The sequence below is a fragment of the Chelonia mydas genome, chromosome 1 (genome assembly GCF_015237465.2).
Source record: "Chelonia mydas isolate rCheMyd1 chromosome 1, rCheMyd1.pri.v2, whole genome shotgun sequence".
Classification (NCBI taxonomy): Eukaryota; Metazoa; Chordata; order Testudines; family Cheloniidae; genus Chelonia; species Chelonia mydas.
The window spans coordinates 96,713,617-96,739,129 of NC_057849.1; the positions used below are offsets into that span (position 1 = coordinate 96,713,617).

At 40.3% G+C, this 25,513-nt stretch overlaps 1 protein-coding gene across 1 annotated transcript in view; it reads left to right on the forward strand.

Moving 5' to 3' along the window:
* Positions 1-15,423, forward strand: part of RAP2A (RAP2A, member of RAS oncogene family) — a 35,416-nt gene extending 19,993 nt beyond the window's left edge. The window contains exon 2 of the mRNA XM_037896109.2: positions 11,631-15,423. Coding sequence (XP_037752037.1) covers positions 11,631-11,868 — 238 coding nt within the window. The 3' untranslated portion in view covers positions 11,869-15,423. The remainder of the gene's footprint in view (positions 1-11,630) is intronic.
* Positions 15,424-25,513: the final 10,090 nt, after the last annotated feature.

Here is a 25,513-nt window from a genome sequence, read left to right on the forward strand (position 1 = left end):
AAATCTCCAAATCTCCTTTGTGTAATAGTAATGTAGCTAGGCTTGATCCTTCATTTCTAGTTATTAGTCAACAAATACATGCAGCCATATGCTCAGTATTGCATCATAGGCAAATAACGAGCAAGTGGGGACTGGGGTATCAAACTCACAATTTATATTGGCTACTGACTATCTCCAGAAATGTCAGTAGCAAACAGTTCATGGAGCACATTTTGATAGGACGTTTTTCAGTCCAAAAACAGACCAATTCTCACTAAAGTACCATAAGCATTTATAACGCCATACTGTCATTTACAATAAAGCTCCTTTACACTCTTGCAGTGTAAAGGAGCCTTAAAAATTTTCTACCTGTTTTATGCTCCTGGGGGAATCGACTAAGAACGGGAACAATTCACTAACAATGAAAACTAAGCAGGCAGGCTGCTACGTTATGTTCTGTCTGAGGGGCAGAGCCTGCCTCATGCCAAACACCCCAAAGCCCTGCCCCTCCACACTTAGCATGCCACAATAGCAGGCCAGAGGGACAGTTTCTCTCTCGTTCTCTTGCTCGCATGCCCCCTCCTCCTCTCCCCCTGTGCTGATTTACATCTCTGCCGGCTGCTCTGGGCTGCTGGGGAGGGGCAAGTGACCACTTCTGGGGCTTCCCTTTGCTTCTCCCTCATTAGTCATTTTTCTGCGGGGAAGCAAAGAAATCTGTGGACAACATGAATTCTGCACCTACACAGTGGCGCAGAATTCTCCCACAACTATATGTTTTACCCACCTATAGAATGGCTTTAAAAATTCCTTTTACACCCATGTGAGGGTTGCTTAATGAATCGTTGCTTCATTCTTAGGCAATCTAACAGCTTCCAAGACTGTTGAAAATTAAATGCACCTGATTGGTAAACTGGAATGAATTACTAGCATCATAATGTCTTTTTACAACTGTTCTTTATGGAGTTACCTGAGTAGCTAGAATAACTTCTGTGGTTTGGGCAACTGAGACACTTAAAAGCTATGCACGAATCTAGGTGTTTTAAAAATGTGGAGACATCTTCAGTTGGTATAAATCTGTATAGCTAAGTGGAACATAATGGAACTATGCTGATTTACACGCAATGAGGATCTAGCCCATAATGTTAAAATTGCGACACTAACAAAATACAAAAAATTTTAAGTTGGGGGAATATGTTGTCTTTGCCTAAGTTCCCAAAGTGATAGGGGTATGGATGCATTCAGCTAGTTTATAGATTCCAAAGTCAGAAGGGCCGATTGTGATCAATATCTACTCTGACCTCCTGTCCATCACAGGCCATAGAATTTCCCAAAAATAATTCTTAGTGCATATCTCTTAGAAAATTATTCCAATCTTGATTTAAAAGTTGCTGTGATGAAGAGTCCACCACGACCCATGGTAAGTTGTTGCTATGATTAATTACTCTCGCTGTTAAAAAATATATGCCTTATTTTTGGTCTGAACTCATTTGAAGAATTCTGTGGGACAAATAGGCTAGGGCACACAGTGCTCTCCATCTTGAGGATTTTACATTTTAAAGCCTTCCACAGAATGCTAGAAATGAATATAAGGAAAATTTTGCTGGATTTAAAAGTAGAGTATCTTGCTTTTATGGATGTCTACTGTCATATTCAAGCTATGGCAAAGTTCACCTCAGTCAAGACGGGGCACAGGCTAAATTACTAAATTGCATTCTAAGCGGCATAATTTATAATGAACTACTCTGTTTGGGTTTGGCAGACTTAACTTACCATTTTTTTAATCGCTTAAGATATCTTATCTCATGTAATGTAGTTTACTTAGTTAGGCTTTGATAGGATTCTTGCCACTAAAGTTGCAGAAATCTAAAATGGAGATAGGTTTCAGAGTAACAGCCATGTTAGTCTGTATTCGCAAAAAGAAAAGGAGTACTTGTGGCACCTTAGAGACTAACCAATTTATTTGAGCATGAGCTTTCGTGAGCTACAGCTCACTTCATCGGATGCATACTGTGTCTTCTGCAGTTTCCACAGTATGCATCCGATGAAGTGAGCTGTAGCTCACGCTCAAATAAATTGGTTAGTCTCTAAGGTGCCACAAGTACTCCTTTTCTTTTTGTAAAATGGAGATACTTTCCCTAACCAAGATCTATCTGCAGACCTTATTTATAGTATCAGTGTCTCTGCTAATATCTGTAGTCCTTTACAGCTCCTGGTAAAAGTACAGGGAACACATAGTAACGGGAGGAAAGAATAAACTTTAGAGTCTGAAATAAGCTAAAGAAGGATTACAAGTACAAAACTTTGCTGATTATCATGGACACTACAGTCATTGATCTAAAAGTGATATGTGAATTATTATTTATGAATAGTGATACAGGGCACCCTCAGATGTTAACTAACCATACATTTTTCTTTAAATCCAAAGGCCAAATGGTAATTATTCAGTTGCTTTAAATGTGCCTAAATAATAAGCAGTTGACTACATCCAGTAGAGTAGCACACATCCATAAGCATATGATCAGTTATACTCACAGAGGTACCAGAGAATAGTCCTCTCATCCTGGTTTGCTCCAGCATGATGGGACCGGATCTGAGAGAGACTCTTCAGATTCATGGCTCTCTTTATACCCTTCAGTTAATCTGTTCGCTCTAGAAAAACCTAGCCTGAAGCATTTTATCCTTGATATTTTCCTTCCCCCAAGACCTTCTTTTCTTATCTTCTCTCCCTCCACTGTTGCTTCTCAGCAGAACAGTGAAAAGGTTTGTGCTTGTTCCTTTTAAGACAGTTTTTCTTTGCCTTATTGGTTACTTTTAAGGCATCCAGCCTTCCTACACTATTTCTGGTCTTAGCTTATTCTCAGTCTTACTTTATTTGCTAATTAGGGCTTTTGCCTACTGACTAGCAAATATATTATTTTCTTAAGCAAACTGATGCTAACTTTAGCTTTTTAATTTCATAACTGTCCCTACAGGGGATTAATTCCAGTGGACCCAGGATTTAGCGCTAAATAAAAGGGCAGACCCCACACTGAACCAGGGCTGGGAGTAGAAAAATGCAGTAGAACTTCAGAGTTATGAACCCCAGAGTTATGAACTGACCAGTCAAACACACACCTCACTTGAAACCAGAAATACACAATCAGGCAGCATCAGAGACCAAAAAAATGGGGCAAAGTACAATACTGTGTTTAAATGTAAACTACTTACAAGTTTTAATTTTTTTTGTCAAAGTAAGGAAACTGTTTTTGTGCTTGTTTCATTTAAATTAAGATGGTTAAAAGCAGCATTTTTCTTCTGCATAGTAAAATTTCAAAGCTGTATTAACTCAATGTTCAGTTGTAAACTTTTGAAAGAACAACCATAACGTTTTGTTCAGTTACGAACAACCTCCATTCCTGAAGTGTTTGTAACTCTGAGGTTCTACTGTACTGGCATGTTCCCAGTGGAGGAATAGTTTAAAAGGACACTTCTAGCTGAGGAAAAGGGGGGAATGAGTTGTATATGGCACCAGGAAGTCAGGCTGATGCTGAGAGCTATGTCAGGAGCGGCAGTGGTTTTGTGAAGACTGCTCTAGTACCATGGACTTGGATTCCCCCCACATCCAATCCCCCATGCTCTTTAGGAGATTGATTGAGCAGGACTAAGGGTACGGTTGCAGCTGCCCAAGTCAGCAGGCTCAGTCTCACAGGGCTTGGGCTGTGGTGTGTAAAATTGCTGTGTAGACATTCCGGCTTGGGCTGGAGCCTAGGCTGAGGGACCCTGCGAGCATGAGCCCAAGTCAGCTGACCTGGGCTCGGAGACTTGGTGCTGTGGGTTTTTTATTACCTTGTAGACATACTCAGAAACTGTTGGCCCTTCTCTCATGGGATATGCACACTATCAGTTTTCCTCCTAGGTGAAGGATTCAGTATGTCTTTGCACTCCAAGATATACCAGACAAATCCTTTGTCTTTATTCATGAACAGGACATCCCCATCCTGTTTTTCTTCCTGTAAATTTCCTCCCTTGTAGTTTTTGCAATCTCTCAATTGCAGCTGGCCCAGTATTCAAATAGGCAGACAGTGTGAGGCATACAATACACAAATGGCCAGACAGGGAGATAGGTGTCAGTTACCTCCTGCTTGAAAGGAACATCTCTGAGGTATGTCACCTCCTGGCAACCTGCCTTAATTTCCAGTATAGATACATATCTCCTTAAATATTATGTTCTTATCTGTACACACGTTTCACAATGATTATGACGACCAGGGGAATACTCGCTCTCAGGAGAGACCTCACATGCTACACTTTGAACTATTATGCAACTATCTGAGCAGGGGATCCCTATGCACCCCCTGTGCCCTCTGCCAAGGACACCCCCCTGTGTCCAACTCCCATCAATGCTAATTTAGGGCCCTATAAGTTCATAGATCGGGTTGAACTTTTATGCAGGATTTTTTTTCTGCATAGCTAGTTGGGTGTATTTGGCTCTGTTTTGAATCATAGGACTGGAAGGGACCTCGAGAGGTCATCTAGTCCATATTTTTTGAAATATGGACAAAAATGAATTCTAGAAAAGCTGAAAGATTTGTCTGCAATGAATGATAGAACATAAAATTAAGTCAACTCTGTAACAGTTTTTTTGTGATTGATTGGTACTGGGTATTTTCAGAGTTTAAAAAAAAATTGATCTCTTTACTATCAGGCTTGCTGTGTGTCACTCTTATCTCCTTCTGTGAAGAAATTTCACTTCATGTCATCTTTTGACAAGCCAGTTATGTCTGTGACCCAAAGTCTGAAAAGTAGCTGGATAAAAATTTTCAGACATGGTTTCAGTCATTGTTTTCTATCTCTGGATGTACCTTTTAGGTTCAGGGGGAAAAAACATAGGCAAGCAGCAGCCACCACCAATTTAGTCAATTTAATGGACCCTCTCTATACACGCACCTGATAAATTATTTGAAATCTTATTTCTACTTTAAGATGAGGTAGAATGTGGAGCAGTCAAGTGGTACCATTACCATAGCAATGGGGATAAACTGATACAATCCACACATTAAAATGCCCACTTTGAAATATTTGCATTCATTTCTCTTGAACTAATACAGAGAGCCATTAAATTAAGACACCGAATTGGATTTCTTTGTGACCTCAAAGCATCACAACAACAATCTACAGGGTAAAACAAAATACGATAAATGTGTACAGGTATCATTGAAATGTAATACCACTGGTGACATTTCTAGTCAATATCATTATCTTGTTCATCATTATGATCTCTGTCTAAAGTGCATGAGTTACCAGACTTCATTGCCTTGGCAAGCAGAGTTATGTGCAGGGATGTTTGTTTTGACTACAGGCATAATTGATTTTCTCAAGTTCTTAATGGTGAGTCCGTTCTGGATGTGTTCTAGGTTTTTTCTAATGCTGCACGCTGATTGTGCAGGGAGAGTAGTGACTTTTTTTTCCCAATTTGTCAGTGATTATTTCTTGTGATGCTGGACTGTCTGCAGACTCTGCTAGAGTGGTAGTTCAAGCCATTGAATGGAAGGTATTCTTTCCATCCATGGTCTCTGCGTTGATGTCCATCTTATCAGCTCCTTCATGGATGAGATTTCCACCAGCATGTGTGGTTCAGTTCCATTTGGAATGAACACACCTCCCTGGAGTCTTTCTGCTTTATTTTTTTGCAGCACTAGTGATGAATTTCTTCAGCTCATCATAATTGTTGCAGAATCCATGAAGGTGTGTGATATGTCAATTAAACTGTGAGATCCAAATTCATGGTATAGCAAGGTATATGTGCAGCGGTGTGATAATTTTGGGACTGTTAAATATTGTGCACTCCACAATTGAGTCACCTTCTTTGAATGTCTTCTAAAGGATGATACTCATTGCTGACTGAGTTAGATGCCTCTTTATTAACCAAAAGACAAACTTCTGTACCAACTGGGGCAGAAAAGCAGCTGACCTCTGTAAAGTTCCATCACCTGGCTTTGGATAATATTCTGAGGCTCTCCTTTGGCTATTTCAGACCAAAGGATTGAAACGACATTACACAAAACCACTTGTTCATTTCACAGCTGGCTCACTTGCCAGAAGAACATTGACAAAACATTTGGATGACTTAAGTTCCTGCTTCAAATTACTAGCAGCTTGGATAACATCAGCTAATGTTGTTGTGCTGTGTAGAACAATGGTAGACTTGCCTTGTCCTTGCTGTGCATGGAATGAAATTGCAGATCCATAATTTATTTTTCTAATCTTGATTGTAATTTGCTCCTGGAATATCTTTCAGTTTCTACATCTGAGGGAAATAGGGTTTTATATCTTTGTAGCAGGTTGGACAGGAGCAGAGCCGCCTTGTTATACATAAGATCATTGTCTCTTCAGTCAGCTGATAAAATGCAGTGTCATAAGGTGACTGTATTGTTACATTGTATCTAGATGGTTTTGCCTTAAGATTTCATTTTACTCAAGTAGGAAGAAAGGCATGTTGAGTGATAAACTGCATCCTTAGCAATCAAGTCTTCCACAGATGTTCTGCACAACATGTCATGTCAGTTCCTCTGAAGTGTCACCTCCTTTAGATTGGTTGCTCTCTCAAATGTTTCTCTCTTATGAAGTTTCTCCTTTTGTGTGTGTTTTCTCAAGCAAACAAGGCAAATGGACCAGTTGCTGGAGGACGTGCATGCTATAGATGCAGGTGAACATGATGCTCTCTGATCAGATTAAGAGTCTGTGTTCTTTCTTGGGTTCTCTACAACTCTGATATGTGCCAAATTCTGCTTGCTTGTGTATTTCTGAAAGTAGCCCCTGTGACGGAGTATTGGTGACACATCATCTAAAGTAGAAAATTAATCCAGTGGCCCCTAGTACCAATTCATCTCTCCTGGCTCCTGCTGCGAGCATCACAGAAGTCTCTCCAGCACTGGTGTCTGTTGACAGTTTTTTGCATTCTTTTGATTTTCATGACAATGCATTTTTCAAAACTTGTGGAGAGTCTTTTTCTCTTTGATGTAAGCTTTAAGGGGCTCATATCCTCCATGTTTTCATAAACTCTAACTTCCCTTTAGAGGTAAAATTCCCACAGAATATTGTTAGCATTACCACTGCCACTACCACCATTTTTTCATTGTCCAAGTATACAGACTTGTACTAAATTAGGTCTATGTTTGTATCAAACTTGACAGTTTTGTTTAGTGAGCACTTTGATTGAAGCCCGCTGTGTATTGTCCTTTCCAGTACTAATACTGATCTGTGCATAAGTGTCACTAAATTAAAAGGCTAGCTTTCAGAATATTTCAAAGGCTAGTAGTGCACGCATAGGTAAGGCTACGATTTAGTCATTGGTATTCTTCGTAAAAGTCCTGGACAGATCACGGGAAGTAAACAAAAATTCACAGCCCTTGACCTGTCCATGACTAACACTGTGACTTACTCACAGAAGTCATGGAGTCTGTGACTTCCAAAGGCCTCCATGACTTCAGCCAGCTCCAGCTGGGAGCTGCAGGAAATCCTTGCCGCTCCCTGCCCCCTTGGGCGGCAGGGGAAATCCCTGGAGCTCCCAGTGCTCCCTCCTCCTCCACCTCCTCCCAGCTGCCCAGGCTACCCATTTTGTCATGGGTATTTTTAGTAAAAGTCAAGGACAAAATTCACGGAAGCCCCGTGACCTTTGTTGCCTGTGACCTGTCTGTGACTTACTAAAAATACCTGTGAGAAAAACTTAGCCTTATCCATGACTTATACTATAAATGCCCTTTCCTAAAGCTTGGGGGGGTGCTGCTGGGGGGGTCTCAGGCGGTCTCCAGGGCCAGCCACACCGGCCGCTGCTCTGGCGAGCCGCGGGGCCACTCGAGTGGCCAGCCAGTGTGGCTGGCTCCAGAGCCAGCTGCTTGGGTGGCCCTGGGATCAGCCACGCTGGCTGCTGCAGAAGTCACAGAGGTCACGGAAAGTTACAGAATCCGTGACTTCCATGACCTCCGTGACAGGCACAGAGCACTATGCATAGGCAATTACAAACTCAAACCTTCTACCAGGCAGGCTAGGTGCTACACTGTATGTACAAAAGCTTACAAACGGAAAGCTTTACGTTAGGAATTCACATACATTTATATCTACCTATTATGTGGTACAATCTATGGGCACACAATCTACTGCTACTGGTGCACAGCCTTCAGTGTGAGACTGATCTGGTCAGGAAATTTCAATTGAAAATACAGCAAACTGCATATTCTTAATTATCACTCTATCTTGCAAGTTGTTATATTAATGTGAAAACATCTCATATTAATGTATTTGTAAAATGTTGATATTTGGCATTTTTGCCACATGCTAAACAGCTTCATTTCTGGAAAAGAATATTGCCCATGCAAAACCAATACAAATATTTTTAACATTGTTGTTTGATAGCTTTGACCAATTAAGCTTTGACCAATTCAACACCACATTAAGGTGTTGAAATAAAATTAAAGAGCAAAAACTGTTGTCATAGTCATGTTTTAGTGTTTCTGGAACTGTGCAAAAAATGATGTGCAACAATGAGAATGTCACCTACAGGCTTGTGGCACCACTTGACAGCGCCACCTCGTACCTCATCTAAACTTACATAAAATAAGCTTTCAAATGATGTGGATGTGTGTATGATGGGTACATGAAACTCCAAAAAACAGGGTCCTTTTTGGAGAATTGCCACACACCTAATAAGCTCACATTGATACATTTTATACAATATTTTTCATCTTGAAGGATCCTAAAATGTCTTTAAAATTCAGTGAACTGGTATTTAAACTATAAACCGAGATCACTTCATGCAAAACTGAAATGCAGTCATATGTGAGGTAACAACTGTTCCACAGTGTACAGCAGTGTTACCCAACAATGAAGAACAGGAAGTCAAGAACATTTCTTTCATTTGGAACTACAGAAGGAATTTATGTAGTTCTTAATTGCCCAAGTTGGAATTCTGTAATGCGTTATTACTTCCTAATACATGTTAGTTTGGTTTGTAGTACAAAGCAATGTCCATAGAACAGATTAGTGTTTTGCTGTCTTAGATGAGTGTGGGAATGTAACTGGACAGGAGTAAAAGTCCACATAGGGTGAAAATTGAATCAGTGTCAATGTCTCTGTTGATTTGGCTACAAAGAGCCTGATCGTGTAACATCTGTAGGAGTTGTCAGTACCTCTCAAGATCAAGATAGAGAGTACACCCATTTTGAGACAGGTTTTAGCATATTGTTCTGCAAAGACTTCGCCATGTACATAGTTGCTTCTGTCAAATCCTTGGTCGTAAAGTTAATCTAGTAAAGCAAGGCTCTATCTTTGTGCCTTTATCAAGTTATACTGTAAATGTTTGCCCTAAAATATGCATTTCAGTGCATCGTTATTATAGAGGGAACTGGCAGCAACACCTATATTAGTGCTTCTCTAACAGTTTCCATTGTAAAAGATTCTTGCAACCTTATTTTAAGAACCCCTCAAATATTTGCCTCAGGCTTTAGAAATTTGACAGGGGAAAGGGGCTGTCACCAGGGATGTGCCTTTTGCTTCTCCCATCAAATTCGTTTCAATTTTGGCTGAGTTATAAGATATGGAAAATCACTATTTCCCATTTCTGGCTTAGGTCACACTGAATCATTTTGGTAACATGCCAAAATCTGAATATTCTAAGGTTGAACCCCCTGCTGTAGCAGCAGCATGCACAGTACTGGGGACCCTGGGGAGCAGTTGGAGCCTGCCTGCTACTAGAGCTGCTGTGGTGGAGATGGGGAGAGTTTGACCAGGCTCATCCCCCCAGACTTGACTTAAGCAAACCCATCCACCTTCCAGGAACACCACATAGGGCAGAAGCCCCTTACGCACAAGAGGGTGAGGAAGAGGGCCAGACTAGGCTCCTTCCAATCACCCCCAGATACTGCATACGGTTCTAGATGTCCATTCCCCTCTTGAGGCAGGAACACCCTCTCCTCCTCCCAATCTTGAAGAACACGCGTGTATCCCTGGGGAGGGAGAACAAGATTGTGCTACCCCTGACCATTTCCTGGGCCCAGCACGTGGCCAAAGCTGTTAGTTGCACATAATACAGTTGTTCCTTTTTTTTTTTTTTAGTACGTAACTTCACAATTTGAAAAAAAAAAATTGTTGCACTGAAAAACGGTCCTCAAAAGTTAAGTAATGCCAGAATTTACTTTGCATAGGCAACCTGAATTCAGCCCCATGGTGCCTATGCATTATGATAGTCTCATCACATTTGTTTTTCTGCAGGACCCAACCTTGTTCAGATTACATGATGGCCTGTGCTCAGGGATTTGTGTATAAGACTGATATCTGTAAGATCTCTGTTATACAATATAGAGTCTAGTAATGGGAAGGTATGTAGTAAATGAAGCTGGGGAATGTAGGAAGTAAAAGGATGGCCTAGTTAAGGTAGGTAAACGCAACACAGGAGAACTAGATTCTGTTCCTACCTTTGTTACAGAGTTTGTGTGATGCTGAGCAAATCAATTAAACCAGACTTTTCATAGCCACCAATTGCGTTTCTTTTCTCAGCCCCCATGAGGCCCCAGCTGTCTTGACTTTCAGAAGTGCCAGGCACTCATAATTAAGTCATTGGGAGCTATAGATGTTCAATACCTCTGGCAGTAAGGCAGTGTCATCTGAAGAATGAGTGCAGGGTTGGGAATCAGGATGTTCTTTGTCAAATTCTGACTCTCAATGAATCATTGTATGGCCTCAGGTAAATTGCTCTGAATGTGTTTCCTCATCTGTAAAATAAGGCTAATACTCATCACCCAAGGAGTTGTGAAGATAAATTCACTTATGTTTATGAGGCAACTAAAGATAACAAAAGATGACAAAGAAATGGGTAATGCTGTATTCAGAGCAGGGTTTGGGTGCTGTACAGCAAATAAACCATGGGCCCCACATTGAATCATGAGGGTAAAAAACACTGAATAGCTGTCTTTCATTGAGCCCATCCATTCAGTCCACTGAGTGTGGTAGAGGTCCCATGGAAAAAATAATTTGCAATTGTGTAGTTAAAGACTGTATCACAATGCATTCACACCAGGGGGCTGAATTTAAAGTAGTCTGTGCAACCTTATTCTTGCACTTCCTAACTTTTGAGTGTTTGACTTTGCAGCTTAAATAACAAGTTCACAGTGTGTTCTTTGTTTTGTCTGAACTCGGGTGACTAGCTTGAGTCTGCTCTGGAGCCGTAATGTCCACACTGCTATTTTTACCATGCTAGCTTGAACTCAGCTAGTGTGAGTCTGTCTTCCTGGACTGGAAGGCTTGCTGTGTAGACATAAAGCGTAGACCTAAATAAATTAAAGTTGGAAGGAGGCTTGAACCTCCAGCCGATCCCAAATCCTAATCTGGACCGTGCTGGAGTGGGAAGAAATTTTGTTCCACACCAAAAGAGCTAGGGTTGTAAGTGTTCCTGACTGGAGAGAAAATTAAGAGGAAGAAGCATTCATAAGAAAACTCTGAAGGGAGGTGCTGTAATAAACTAGCATGAGAAAAAAGCAAAAGCTTGTGTAGCGTTTTGAACTATAAAGTAGGTTTTGATGAATGACAGAATTATTTCTCATGGTATGCACTGTTTGTATGTGAGAAAAATCATAATCTATTTTAAGGAAACTTAATTCTCTTTTTGTTTTGAATTACAGGTATGAGAAGGTGCCAGTAATTTTGGTTGGTAATAAAGTGGACCTGGAGAGTGAGAGGGAAGTATCTGCAAATGAAGGCAGAGCTCTGGCTGAAGAATGGGGCTGTCCTTTTATGGAGACCTCTGCTAAAAGTAAAACAATGGTGGATGAGCTCTTTGCAGAAATCGTTAGACAAATGAACTATGCAGCTCAGCCAGACAAAGATGATCCATGCTGTTCTGCATGTAATATTCAATAGCATTAAAAATGACCTAACCTGGACTTAATCTGCAGAATTTTTGTAAAGTGGTAAAACTGTTTGCCTCATTTCCTGGTTTGTGGGTCACTTGGAATAAATCATAAGTGAAGTAACAACTTTAAATCGGAGCTGAGCATTGAAAGTCAGTCGCTGTCTCTGAACATAATGGGGTTAAACAACTACAGTTTCTCACCCAGTACGCCCTTGTGCACCTACAATTTCATCATAGACATTTGATCTACAGGGTGATCTCAGTGAACTATATGTATTTGCATTATGTCAGACAGCAGCAGCTATTTCATAAATTAGAAAATTCCTGGTGGTGAAAATTGAAATCACTAGAGGGAAGACCTGGAAAGATTACTTGCAATTAGCGTATTCTGTACTGATAAACGCAGAAGGAGAGGAAAGCCTTTCAGTTTCGATATACTGAATTTCAGGAGTTGTACTTTTGCTTGTGGCCAAGTTTACACAAACAAGTATGCTGTTTCATCTGAACTTCTGACAGTTTTAGAGACAGATATGATCTACAAGACCTAAATAGTTCTTTTTTCCCAAAATTGATGCAGTTTCTACACTTTATCCCATCTTGTGAACTAGAAAGCACTGCATCAGTACTTGAAAGAAGAGAGAAGATCTGAAAAACTAAAAGCTAGTGAAAAAACACGATATGGCATTGGAATGTTTTAAATCTTCCACTTTGCTGCTCAAGAATGGAGGATCACTTCAGATTTTGGTCAGACAAAAAGCCAAACAAACCCTCTGTTTACAAAGCAGGAAACATCTTTATCACTTTACTGAACCAGGAGGAAGCAACTGTGATGAAAAAAATTGCTTAGCCTTACTAACAAGGAACACTTTAATAGATTAACTAGTACCATCTTGTAAGGAAAACAAAGCCATGTTGCATCCAGATGTTCCCTTTTGCAGAAACCTCATGGGGCAGTATGAACATCCTGCATTTTTAAGTTTGCTAAAGAAGATAATTTCTTTCTTGCCTTTAAGGGCTAAGGTTTTTTTTCGTGTGATCCCTAACTAACCTTTGGAAATCAAGTTTGCTATTTCATAGCTTTAATGTTGGCAACTTTGTTAATTGAATAACCATATAAAATCATTTTGGCTCACAGGAGGAATATAGGTTATGGTTATACTGTAGGTGAGAAAGGAAAAAGCTTTTGTGTAATTGCCTGACACTATTCGAAGATTGCCCTGATTATTAGGGTATCAAATAGTGGGAGCAAATATTTTGTTTTGCAAGGGTGCTCAAGCTCTGACATTCTAGTTTTCCTAGCAGTGAAGTATTTATCATTTGCATGACTAATGGCACAGAAATATCTATTCTGAAGTCTTACAATCAAGTATAGAAAAGATTTCAATCAAAATGTTTAAGTTTTATATGTTGGAACGATTGTCTTGAGCTGGACCTTTATAGATAAAATTTGGTCATCAAAATGCAATATCACTGAGCCTGTGGTCTAAATACCACCATGCATTTTATTAGTTTCTCAGTCTTGTGCAGTAACAGTGTAGTTCCTTGTGTGTAAATGAGTGAAAACAGGGGTGCATGTGTTGGGTGTGTGTGTGTGTATGTATCCCTTAGAAATGCTGTAATTGGAGTTTGGACAGATTTACCTCCATCAGCAGAACTGCTTTAAAAATGCTCTTAATCTTTGAAATGAAAAACTCAAGTATAAAACAGCTTCCCAAAATTTCTTTTTAATATAGTAACATTTTTAATCTTGTTCAGTGGGTGACAGCTAATGGAAATATTAGTGATGGAAAAGAACTGGCCACCACTGCCCTTAGACCTTGAAAAGCTTTTCGAGGAAACAAGGATGTTAAGTCTGATAAATGTGTGGCCCTACTAGTCAGATTTTTCTAAATCCTTGTAATGTAGGTTTTTCCTACCAGCTGATTTCCACAAGTTTGGATGTTGGTGCACCTTTTTCACCTAATATTAACCATGTGTGTGTGCGCGTAAGCAAAATTTGAGACTTGAATCAATGGTATCTTCACTTCCTAAAATATTTAAATGGAGGAGGGGTCTAATGAAACTATACAATCTAATAATAAAATAGGCAGCTTGTCAATTTGAGACCTAGTGCCTGAGTGCTCAGAAACATTATCAAATTTGATACCAATTTACAGTTTGGAGTGCATGTTGAGCAATATTATACACAAACTGCTAAGATCTTATATAAAAAATGGCTGTGCCACCAATAAACTGGTATAAATAATACGTATGAAAGGCCTAAGTTGTAACATAAAACAGATGGGCTTTTAATTTAGGAAAAACTGCACAAGTAAAATTCTAAACAGAAAATTTTAGTAAAAAAGATACTTCCGAGACATGTTTTTCTTACCATTTTACATTTGTAATGACTAAGCAACACACATCAACACACAACATTCCGGGGTGTCGGGCGGGGGGAAATGTAAATGTTCTTCTCTTTATTGTATAATTCTAAGGAGGTAGTTGTGCACTATTTGTGTTTCCACTGATGTGAATATAGTGGAGCTTGAATCAATGACAGTTGCATTTGGCTAAGATATTTTTGAAAGCATAAGGATAGCAAGAGGGTAGTTAAATGAGCCACATTCAAGATAGGTGGCCACCTGGAGAAAGTCAGTGGTCTTGGGTCATCTCTTTCTTTGTACCCTGATCAGACTACCAATTATAGTATGTGAAAGTTTTTTATAACATGCCTTAAAATATTATGGTTTGATCCAAAGACCCATGTTTTCTTTAGCTGTTCTTGTAGAGTTTTGTACTTTTCTACAAAGACAGCATTTTTAAAGTTTTATTGGTTTGGGGGCGGGTTTTTTTTGGGTTTTTTTGGCTTTTTTAAACGTTGCAGCTTTCATTTTTTTCGGCTGTGATAGTGGTAGTAACTGTTTTCTCCCATTTTTTAAAAGTAGGCAAAATAAATAAACCAGCATCAGATCAAAAGTATTTACACATGGGGTTTTTTATTAGAGCATCAAAAGCAGCTTTTGATGACTTTCTGTTCTGGTTTGGCCAACAAGTAACTAGCCTCTCTCTAACCCCAGTGCTACAGTTGCCATCACTTTTCTGTGGGAAAACTACTGGTATTTGCTTTCCTGTATAAAGAATGTTGCCTAAAGATGTCAGCCATTTGGCTGGGGGTGGGTTGTGCATGTTTGGTTTTTCTTTTTACCAGTGTAGAATCAAAGTACTGCTTAGGCTTTAATGGTGAAACTCTGACAAAGCAAATGTTTGACAACAGCAGGAGGCTTTTATCTGCATTGTTGTGCATCAGGTCTCAAGAATGGTTGCAGGGGGTTTTGGAACCAGGCTTAACGGTATTGATTTGGGGTTTCCCAGAGGTGACTAAATATATTTCACAGTTAATTGTTGAGCTCTAGTACAACTGGCAACGTATAGATAGGGCAACAATTTATTGTTTTGTAACAATGTCAGTTGTTAAACCTTGATGTTTCAAATAAAACAAGAATTGTACATAGAACTCAATGCAAACTCAGCAGTTGTATTTGGAGTTAAATTATTTTAACAAATAAATTTATTTAATGAAACCTGCCTTGGATTTCCTTGTATCATCCAGTTTGGTTTTGTCAAATAGCTCACCCAAAGCTAATTAGAACTACCTACTTGTAAACAGCACTAAACAGACCTATTTAGAGTTCAGGAGAGGTTCTCCTGTCGAAATATTCTGTTGATATAAATTGAATGGATGCAAGCAAATACTATTGTTTTCATTTTTACATATGCACATTTACTGTAGCCTCACACATACTGCTACTGGATAAAATGTGCTCCAGAAAAAGGCCAGTGGATTGGAAGCTTATTAAGGTACATATCTAATTCTGAAAGGTTGAATAAAGATTGCTGTAAAGTGTACTAAAATGATGTAATGAGCTGAACTTGGTCAACCATGAAGATGTAATCTCCAATAATGCAGTTACTTTTATGGTGTTAACATTTCAATGGATTAACATAAGGATTGATCATCACGTCAGCTGTTCTATTGGTGGCTGGGCTTTTATTTTGGTTTCTTAGTCTTGCATTGCTCTACAAAATACATCGTGTTAGCAAGAATTTCATTATACATCTCTGCAATGATAGCAATATTTGAACAGTCACGATGCTAATGTTAACAGGATTGTTCTAGATGATGTTGATTAGCAGTTACATCTTGGTGCTACTGACATGACTATAATGTATTATTGTGTTTTGAACATGATGGGTACTGGGGGCTGTGTGTCTTTTGTTTACAGGTCATGTGGGTTTTAAGGTGCCAAAAGTTGGAGGCTGGTGCTCTGTAAGAACTCTTTATTCTGTGGACAACACTGTGAAGAGTGACAAATTATGTTAATTTACGCAGCCTTCAGCTGCTCTAGTCACTGATAACTGGCCCATTCATTCTGTAAACCAATTTCCAGTGTATCTTTGGCTAAAACTGGACAAGCCCTGGCAACGTTCCATTAATTTAGTAGAATTCTTGGGTTGGAGGGGAGTTGTATAAGAGAATAGCCACATGGGGTTACTGACATTTTATTGCACTGTTTTGAATAGCTAAAAAATACAACATGCTATAGCACGATGTTTTTTTTTTTTTTTTTGTGGAATGCGGGAACAATACTGGAATGTGGGAACACTTGCTTAGATCATGGTGATTGAATTTTTTTCCTTGTTTCCTTTTTTTAAATACTTACAGCTGCAATGTTCTGCTGGTTCCTTCTAGGAAAACTTTACACTGTTTGTTTTTCAATTTTAAAAAAATCTGTCACGGTTTTGTTATCCAGAGATATTCACTGGATAAGCACTTTGCTTCCATCACTTAGGTCATGTAGTGACTGCTTGTTCATCTTCAGAGTGCTGAACTATTCTAAAAATGGCCCTTAGGAATATCTCTCTTATTCTTTAGGTGCTGTGCTGCTTTGTGTCCTCTCTGTTGTAAGATCAGTCCCTTTCTGACTACATGTAAAGGAGAAATTCTCAGGGTACTAACAGGGCTTTGTGGGCTGCATGGCTCACAATGACACCCTAGAACATAGTAATACCTTGTCATCCCTCTCTCCAACTTCTTTGAGTCTGTTTTAATAAACGTACTATTTAAGTTTCTCATGAGAGACGTCATTGTATTATGCACCCAAAGCATCAACCAGTCACTGTTCTGGGAGGAAATGAATTTGCAAATATGTTGAGCTCTCTAGCCCCCGTTGATCATGCTGAAGTCATGTGACACCTTATGTTGTCAACACATCTAGATTTTGAGCCTCATTGCTCCTCAGTTGAGTTTCTCCTTTGGTTCTGCATGCATGTGGTGCCACAGTTGTTTTTCTTCTCTTCCAGGAATTGAGGAATGAAGACACCACTGGCAGCTTCAAGAAGTGCCAGGATTGTAGTCTTATTTTCTTTTTGTTTCATCTCGGTTTTCATCAGTATGGTCTGAATATCTTTCAAGTATAGTTTACTCTGAAAAGTGGCTACATAATTATCGTATTCAATAAGCCTGTTGCCTGTCTATTCAGAATTATACCTGTATGTGTTTTGCTTGGTTTTTACTGCTCTTAGTCCTGGAGAACCAACATAGCTCAGAAATAGGCGCTGGTTTCTATTCTGGCTTAATGTTGCAAACCTGAGTGAGACAGAACCCAGCTTGACATTGAGTTGCTAAGACGTGTTTGTGAATATGGCAGTTATGAAAAAATATTCTTTACTTGTAAACTGAGAATATTGTGATACCGAAATAGGTGATACAGTGAACCCTAATCCCACTTTTACAAAGCAGACCTCTTAAGCAGAGACCTCCTTGCTTTGTCTTAAAACTGAACTAAAGAATTAGATTAGTTCTCATAGTCTGCCCCAGCTGTTGCGTTGGTGAAAGTGAAAAACATAGAGCAAACCCTAAAGTACTGGGTGTACACCCATGTGGCACCCTGCAAGACCCATCTGTCCTGAGCACAGACTCTTCGTTGAATAAGGAATGACTTCTGAAGTGCCATGTTTGGCCAGCAGCAGAAAGGGATCAGGTGTTCCCAAAATTAGTGATGAGCAAGAGAAGGGGGGGCTGAGCTCTTGTAAAAAAGAATTGCAGCTTTCATTCATTAATATATATATTTTTATATATAACATATACATACACACACACACACACACACACACACACACACACACACACACACACTCTTGTCTCCTAGTGTGTACAGATATGAAAACGTAAACTATTTGCAAAGCTAGAAAGGGAGATTCAGCGGGGCTCCATTTCTGCAGCAAGCAAAGGGAACCTGAAGATGCTTCCTTCTTGCCTTCCCCTGTACTCTCGTTATGTGAAATGAAATCATTTTGCTCAACCTTCTCACAGTTCTTAGGCTGGCTGTGTGTATTGATGTTACCCATGGATGGAAGTCAAATTCTGTAATCCCCCTGCACACACACCCTAAAAGAAATCCACATGCTAAGGTTGGCTTTATTTATTACCATTTTAATCCTCTCCAAGGGTACCAACTATAGCCACAACTATGGTGACTATTGCACAGAGAGTTGTCTTCTTGCATTTCCTCACCAGTGTGCACATGGGGCACACTATATACTCTTCTAGGGTTAGCTGCTTCAGCAGCCCATGAGCTATGGCCAAAATGCTGTTGCACTGAAAGAGAATCCTATAGCCACTGCAATCTGCCCCTCTTTCTGCTTATCTGTGCCTGCCCAGCCGTTGAGTCAGAAAAGCTAGTGTTGGAAGAAAGTATGGACCTCTATTACCTATATACCAGTCTGGTCAGACAACTCCACCTATCTAAGGGGAGGGATACCTGCAGATCTCAATAACCAAAGTGGGCCTATCCACAAACAGCCCACCATCAGAAAGGACCCCTTTTTTATTATGTTTTGTTTTTTGCTTGACCAGCTGTTCCACAGCTGGAGACTGCAGGATGACTCTCCCGTCATCACTGATACCAGCAAAATTTGCAAGATGACCTGCCTGTCCCTGCTCCTGCTGTGAGGAACAGCTACAAGGCAGGAGAGTCACTTGAGCCTGTGTGATGCACTTGGAAGTGGGAAGCTCTTGGTCCATGGAGAAGTGCTGGGCCGAGGGAAGGGGGGAGCTGTGGATTTTTTGGAGAAGTGAGAACATGGAACTAAAGTCTGTGCATAAACTTATTTTAAAATCCAGAACAATCTCAACCCTGAGATACCTCACTTGTCAAATTATGAGAGGTTGTTTTTTGGTTAACGCATTCATTCTATAACTTGTCATATAGTTTATATTATAATTGCCTTGCAAATTATGTAAACAATTCACTAAGGTCCTTTCCAGTATTATAGGTGGTGACTTTCAGTTATAAAACCATCATTGTTTTAGGAGCGTCTAACTTTGGCAAACTTTAACTGGGCTGAAATTCTCCATGGTGGGTGTCTGGTCAGCTGGTGTCTCTCTTTTTTTAGTTTAATTTAAAATGGTTAATCTGTTTGTCATAATGTGGTAAGGGAAAAATATATTATTTAACATGGGTAAAACTCTTATGACCATTTTGTTGAGAACCTCTAGCAGTTTCATGCTTTGGAGCAGGGACTTGAAATTTGAGGCTAGCCTGTGTGTCGGGATGTGGCTCTTACTATCTCCATCAAATTCAGCTAAGGTACAAACCTTTCAAAAATCTCGGATTGCACATGCTTAGTAGAAACTTGCTAGATTAGCAGCTACATTCTTCCTATCCTGTCTGCACCAAGCATGCTCCAGCCCCCTCTCAGCTCCTATGTGCCAATTGGACTGCACATGTGTCATCCCCCAGAGCGACTGACACACTCTGTCAAGGGACTTCAGCAGCTGAACAGGACTTTTCCCTGCAATTGCTTCTCCTGGGGGCTGCTGTAGCAGTGGTCGCCACAGTTGAGAGTTGGGAGACTCCTGCGTGCTCAATACACCTGCTGCTGGCATCCAGGCTGCATGGAGGAAAAGGAGGCAGCTGTCTGAGTTGAAGGCAGAGGGTGGGAGGCACATTAGGAGGACTGAAGGGACAAGGGCAGCAGCAGTGGGGAGAAAAAGATGGGGGAGATTAGGGGAGAGGGAGGGATGGAAGCAGAGATAGGTGAGCTGGGGTGGGGGAAAATTTGTGGGACAATAGGAGGGAGGGGACAGGAGCTGGGGATGGGAGACATGAGAGCAAAGTGAGTCAGGGAGAGGCTGAGGTCATAGGGGCAGGAGGATATATAACCACTAGAAACCCTGCCCTACAGAACCTGGATCTGAACCCAAGAATCCTGAGTAAACGTATTCCTTTGCTGTCTAGGAAATAGCAGTGAAACCCACTGAGAGTGTCTCTCCATACACCTTTTGTGGCAGGTCCATGTAGAAGATCGCCTTCTACAACTTCCAGTTCATTCTTTAGCTCAAATGAGAGAAGCCTACGCTATGGATCTAAAGATCCCATCTGTGCTGATGACCCACTTGGGGGTGAATGGTTCCACAGGATGTGATGTTTTTTGAATTTTAAAGTTTTTAAAAAACTTAAGAAATTAAAGTTGCCTGTGCAACCTTAATTCAGCCCCCTTGTGCTGATGGATTATGATAGTCTCTAATCTCATACTGTTCTTCGAGTGCTTGCTCGTGTCCATTCCATGCTACGTGTTTGCGTGCTGTCTGCACAGTTGCCAGAGATTTTTCATTCAGTGTTATCCGTAGGACCAATTCTAGCACCCCCAGGAGCCACGTGCATATGCGCCTGTAAAAGGGGCGCCGCTGGTACTGCACCCTCTCTGTTCCTTCATGCCAGCCGTGACTTGCTTGGAACGATCCTTCTTGCTCTTGAAAGGCTTCTTTCCCAGTGGTTTGGACTTTTGTAGTATATTGTATAGTTATTTTAGTTAGTGTCTCTTGTTCTTAGTGTTAGTGTATAGAGTAGTGTGAATAGTTGTCCATATCACTGGGGGACTTTTGCTCCAGAGATGGCATGCCCCGGTCTCTGGACATCAAGTCGTGTCCCTCCTGCGGCAAGCCCATGCCAGTGAGTGACCCACTCTCCAACTGTCTAAAGTGCCCCTCCTCCAGTGCAGGCCTCTTCCTCGTCATCCTCGGACAAGGCGGTCTCAGGCTTTAGTAACCCACTTCTGTGAGATTACATGAGGGCCCATCAAGAGCTCCTGAAATAGATCACAGCAAACTTGGGGCTGGAAGCTGAGGAACTGAAGGAGTCTACACACAGCTTAATTGATATCCTGGCTGCAGCTGCTCCTTCAGAATGGCCCTGCCAGTTAATGAGGTGGAGATGGGACCTGTCGGGGGCTATGCCAGACCCCTTCGTCTCTGCCCCCTACCGCAAAAAGGGTGGAGAAGTACTACTATGTACCAGCCAGTGGGTTTGAGTACCTGTGCTTGCATCCCCCTCCCCCCCACCTCCGAGTCCCTGGTGCTGTTGGCCGCAAATGAGCAGGACAGGTGAGCAGTCAAGCGCTACCCCTGGAAAATAAAGAGGCTAAGAGACTGGACGTGTTTGGATGCAAGGTTTATTCGATGAGTAGCCTCCAGTTACATATCTCTAACCACCTGGCTCGTCTGGGGAAGTATGATTTTTAAGATGTGGGACTTGATGGCTAAATTTAAGGACTCCCTGCCACAGGAGACAAGGCGGGAGTTCACAGCAATTCTAGAGGAAAGCAAGACAGTGGCTAGGACCTTCCTCCAGGCAGCTCTGGATGCGGCCAAATCCGCAGCCAGGGCTATGGCCTCAGCAGTCTCATCAGCAATGTATGGAGTCGACTTAATCCCTCAAAATAGAGTTTAAATGGTTCACAGTGCAGATCCTTTGCATAGGGATGATTTTCTCTTAATGACCAAAACTTTACTATCAAATAAGCTGCTTATACAACCCCCTCTGACTGAAATTTTCCTTTCTTTCAAAAAAATTAGGGTTACCAGTCTGAGATCCAAGAATTCCTGGTTCAGACTCCACCTTGAATGGATTCTGACAACTCCACAAAATAATGAAACATTAATTTCACTTATGTTTCCTGTAAACGTCTGTAAATGTGTGTAAGTGAAACTTTGGAAAGCATAGATCCTGAAAAAAACAGATGGCTACGGCTCACTGTGCGTTTGAGCCAGCATCAGCTTTATATTCAGCCTTTCTTGGGTCTTGTCTACACAGTGCCACATCTGGACTTTCGGGGTGTGAATTGTAGAGGCCTTTAAAGTGTTGTGCTCTAACTGCCCATGTAGACCCTGCTGGAGCTAATTAAAAGGTACCTAGTTCATGTTAACTCCCTGTTTAAAAGGGGAGTGCATATATCTGTTTCTTCTTCTCTGCTCCCCACGTTCAAATCTCGTTACCTTTATGTATTCTCTCTACCTTCTCCTTCTGGTCAGGAGTAAGGAGAAGGCTGGGTAGCCAGCCATCTTCCTAAAATGGGTCAGTAAATGGAGAATATTGATTCCAAGCTCCATATTAAATATGTTCATTTAAAAAAAAAGCTAACCTGAAATAAACCATTGTTAAACTGAATTTAGTGTGTCTACACACAAACTTGCATCAATTTAACTAAGCCAGTTTAAAAAACATACCTTTTAGTTAAACTGGTGCAAGTCTCTCTGTGGACAAGATCTTAGGCCTCTATTTTGAAGTCTGTTCTGCACAGGCAGACCCCTATGCCTGTTGAAGTTTTGCTTTTTACAACAGTCTAGAATTAAAAAAGCATTGAAATCAGAGGGCTCTGCCTGGGGGCAGTGCCTGCCTGTACAAAACAAACTACAGGATTAGGTTCTTAATTTGTAATTTTAATCAGTTACACAAGCAAAATATAGTCCTTGAATAACTTAATTATAACTTGATTTAGCTCCCAAAATACCTTATTTTGAGAACTGCTTACTTATACATTTAATATCAGAGGTGACATCCGTTAAAAGTCGCTATTAAAATCTGCAAATAGAAGTACACACACACATTAGCAACATTTCCCTTGAAAAGGGTGTAACTAGGGGAAGAAGGATCACATCTGTTACATTTTGCGGGTACTGAACCAATACGACAAGTGCCTTAAGTGGCCCTTGCTAAAACACAACACTCAAACAGTTTGCCACTCACCAAGTTTCAATGTTCTCATTAAACCTTTTTTTGGTTTTTGGAAATACCACCTGACTGAGCTTTGCTTTTATAACTCTTGCTGTTACACTGAAACAGTGTTTCATTTTTGAAGCCATGTGCGCTTTTGCCTTGTCTGCACTGGGGATTTGCCTTAATTACAGCCATCAATGACCAGTCACTAGGATAGCTATTTGTATTAGGAAAGCTTACCCCTCTTTTAAATAGAAGTAATCTGCACCAGTGCAAATAGTGACCTTGCATGTCTGCACTTGGGTGTTTTGAACCAGTAAAGCTACGTCTACTACAGCTGCAACAGGAGCAAATCCCCAACATAAACAAGGCCTATGCAGATAAAGACAGAGTACTAGTTAGAAAAAAAAAAAAAAGTTCAGGCAAGGAAAACTCAAAGAACCAACATCAAAATTATGAGATCAGAGTTTAAAACAAAAAATGCAAACCCAAGATATTAAACTCAATGAATAGTTTGAATTGACTTAAACAGGGCATAAAGCGTGATAGTAAAATGCAAAACTCTACTTTTTATTTGGAGAAGTGACACACAAAGGTGTATTTTTAACAATAGGAGAGGAATTTGTCTGATATCTATACCATACTGCAATGTATATTATATTAGAAAGATACAGTGTAAAGGGTTTACCATAAGTTAAAAGAATTATTTGATCATGTAACGGAAATTGCAGTGCAGGATCTTGTGAAAACAGGCCAGGTAAGGTTTATGTAATAGACAGAAACGATATAAAATCTAAAACACTCACTGTGGGAGATTTTAGTGCATCTAATGCTGATTAAAGTAACTACTTCCTGTAATTTCAGAGTGTAGTACCAGATGTTTTTTCTGTAGTTAACTGAGTAACTAATACGACTAGAGAGTTTTATGGAACGCTTACAAAATGAAACCAATCAGAATCCTAGGGGAACAAACACTGGGAGACTTCTTTGATCTAGTGATTGCTGTGTGATTGTTCCAGTGCTCTGCTCGGGGGACTGTGCGACAAATGGCAAACAAAGGCTTTTGAAGGCATGTATAAAAGTCAGTAGGAATAAAATACCTTGGAAATGTCTGTCGGATATTATTGAAAGTTAGTAGCAGATCCATAGTTAAGGTTGAAACTAGCTTCATGTTAAAAGCCTGATTTTTTTCCAAACCTCTCCCCTCCCACAACACAAGTATTGTTGTCCAAAAAGAAGCCACTCTTCCCAGAAGTGCGAAGCACTCACCTTTTTGAAAATCAGGTGACAAATTCAGGACACCTGAATTGAGCACCTCAAATTGCTCATCACTAGGGCTGTTGATTAATCGTAATTAACTCGTGCGATTAACTCAAAAAAATTAATTGTGATTAATCACTGTTTCTATCGCACTGTTAAGCAATAGAATACCAAGTGAAATATATTCAATATTTTTGGATGTTTTTCTACATTTTCAAATATATTGATTTCAATTACAACACGGAATACAAAGTGCTCACTTTATATTATTTTTTATTACAAATATTTGCACTCTAAAAATGATAAACAAAAGTAGTATTTTTCAATTCACCTCACACAAGTACTGTAGTGCAATCTTTTTATTGTGAAAGTGCAATTTCCAAATGTAGATTTTTTTTTTTTACATAACTGCACTTTTGTTACATAATTGCACTCGAAAGCAAAACAAAGTAAAACTTTAGAGCCTACGAGTCCACTCAGTCCTACTTCTTGTTCCGCCAATCGTGAAGACAAACAAGTTTGTTTACATTTACGGGACATAATGCCGTCCGCTTCTTATTGACAGTGTCACCTGAAATTGAGAACAGGCGTTCGCATGGCACTTTCGTAGCCGGCATTGCAAGGTATTTACATGCCAGATATGCTAAACATTCATATGCCCCTTTATGCTTCTGCCACCATTTCAGAGGACATGCTTCCATGCTGATGACGCTCATTAAAAAAAATGTGTTAAATAAATTTGTGACTGAACTCCTTGGGGGAGAATTGTATGTCTCCTGCTCTGTGTTTTACCTGCATTCTGCCATATTTCATGTTATAGCAGTCTCGGATGATGACCCAGCACATGTTGTTCGATTTAAGAACACTTTCAGTGCAGATTTGACCAAAAGCAATGAAGGTAACCATGTAAGATTTCTAAAGATGGTTACAGCACTCAACCCAAGGTCTAAGAATCTGAAGTGCCTTCCAAAATCTGAGCAGGATGAGGTGTCGAGCATGCTTTCAGAAGTCTTAAAAGCAGTACATTCCGATGTGGAAACTACAGACCTGAACCACCAAAAAAGGAAAATCAACTTTCTGATGGTGGCATCTGACTCGGGTGATGTAAATGAACATGCGTTGGTCCGCACTGTTTTGGATCGTTATCAAGCAGAACCCGTCATCCACATGGATGCATGTCCACTGGAATGGTGGTTGAAGCATAAAAGGACATATGAATCTTTACGTCATTTGGCACATTGATACCTTGTGACACCGGCTACAACAGTGCCATGCAAATGCCTGTTCTCACTTTCAGGAAGTAGGACTGAGTGGATTTGTAGAATCTAAAGTTTTACATTGTTTTGCTTTTGAG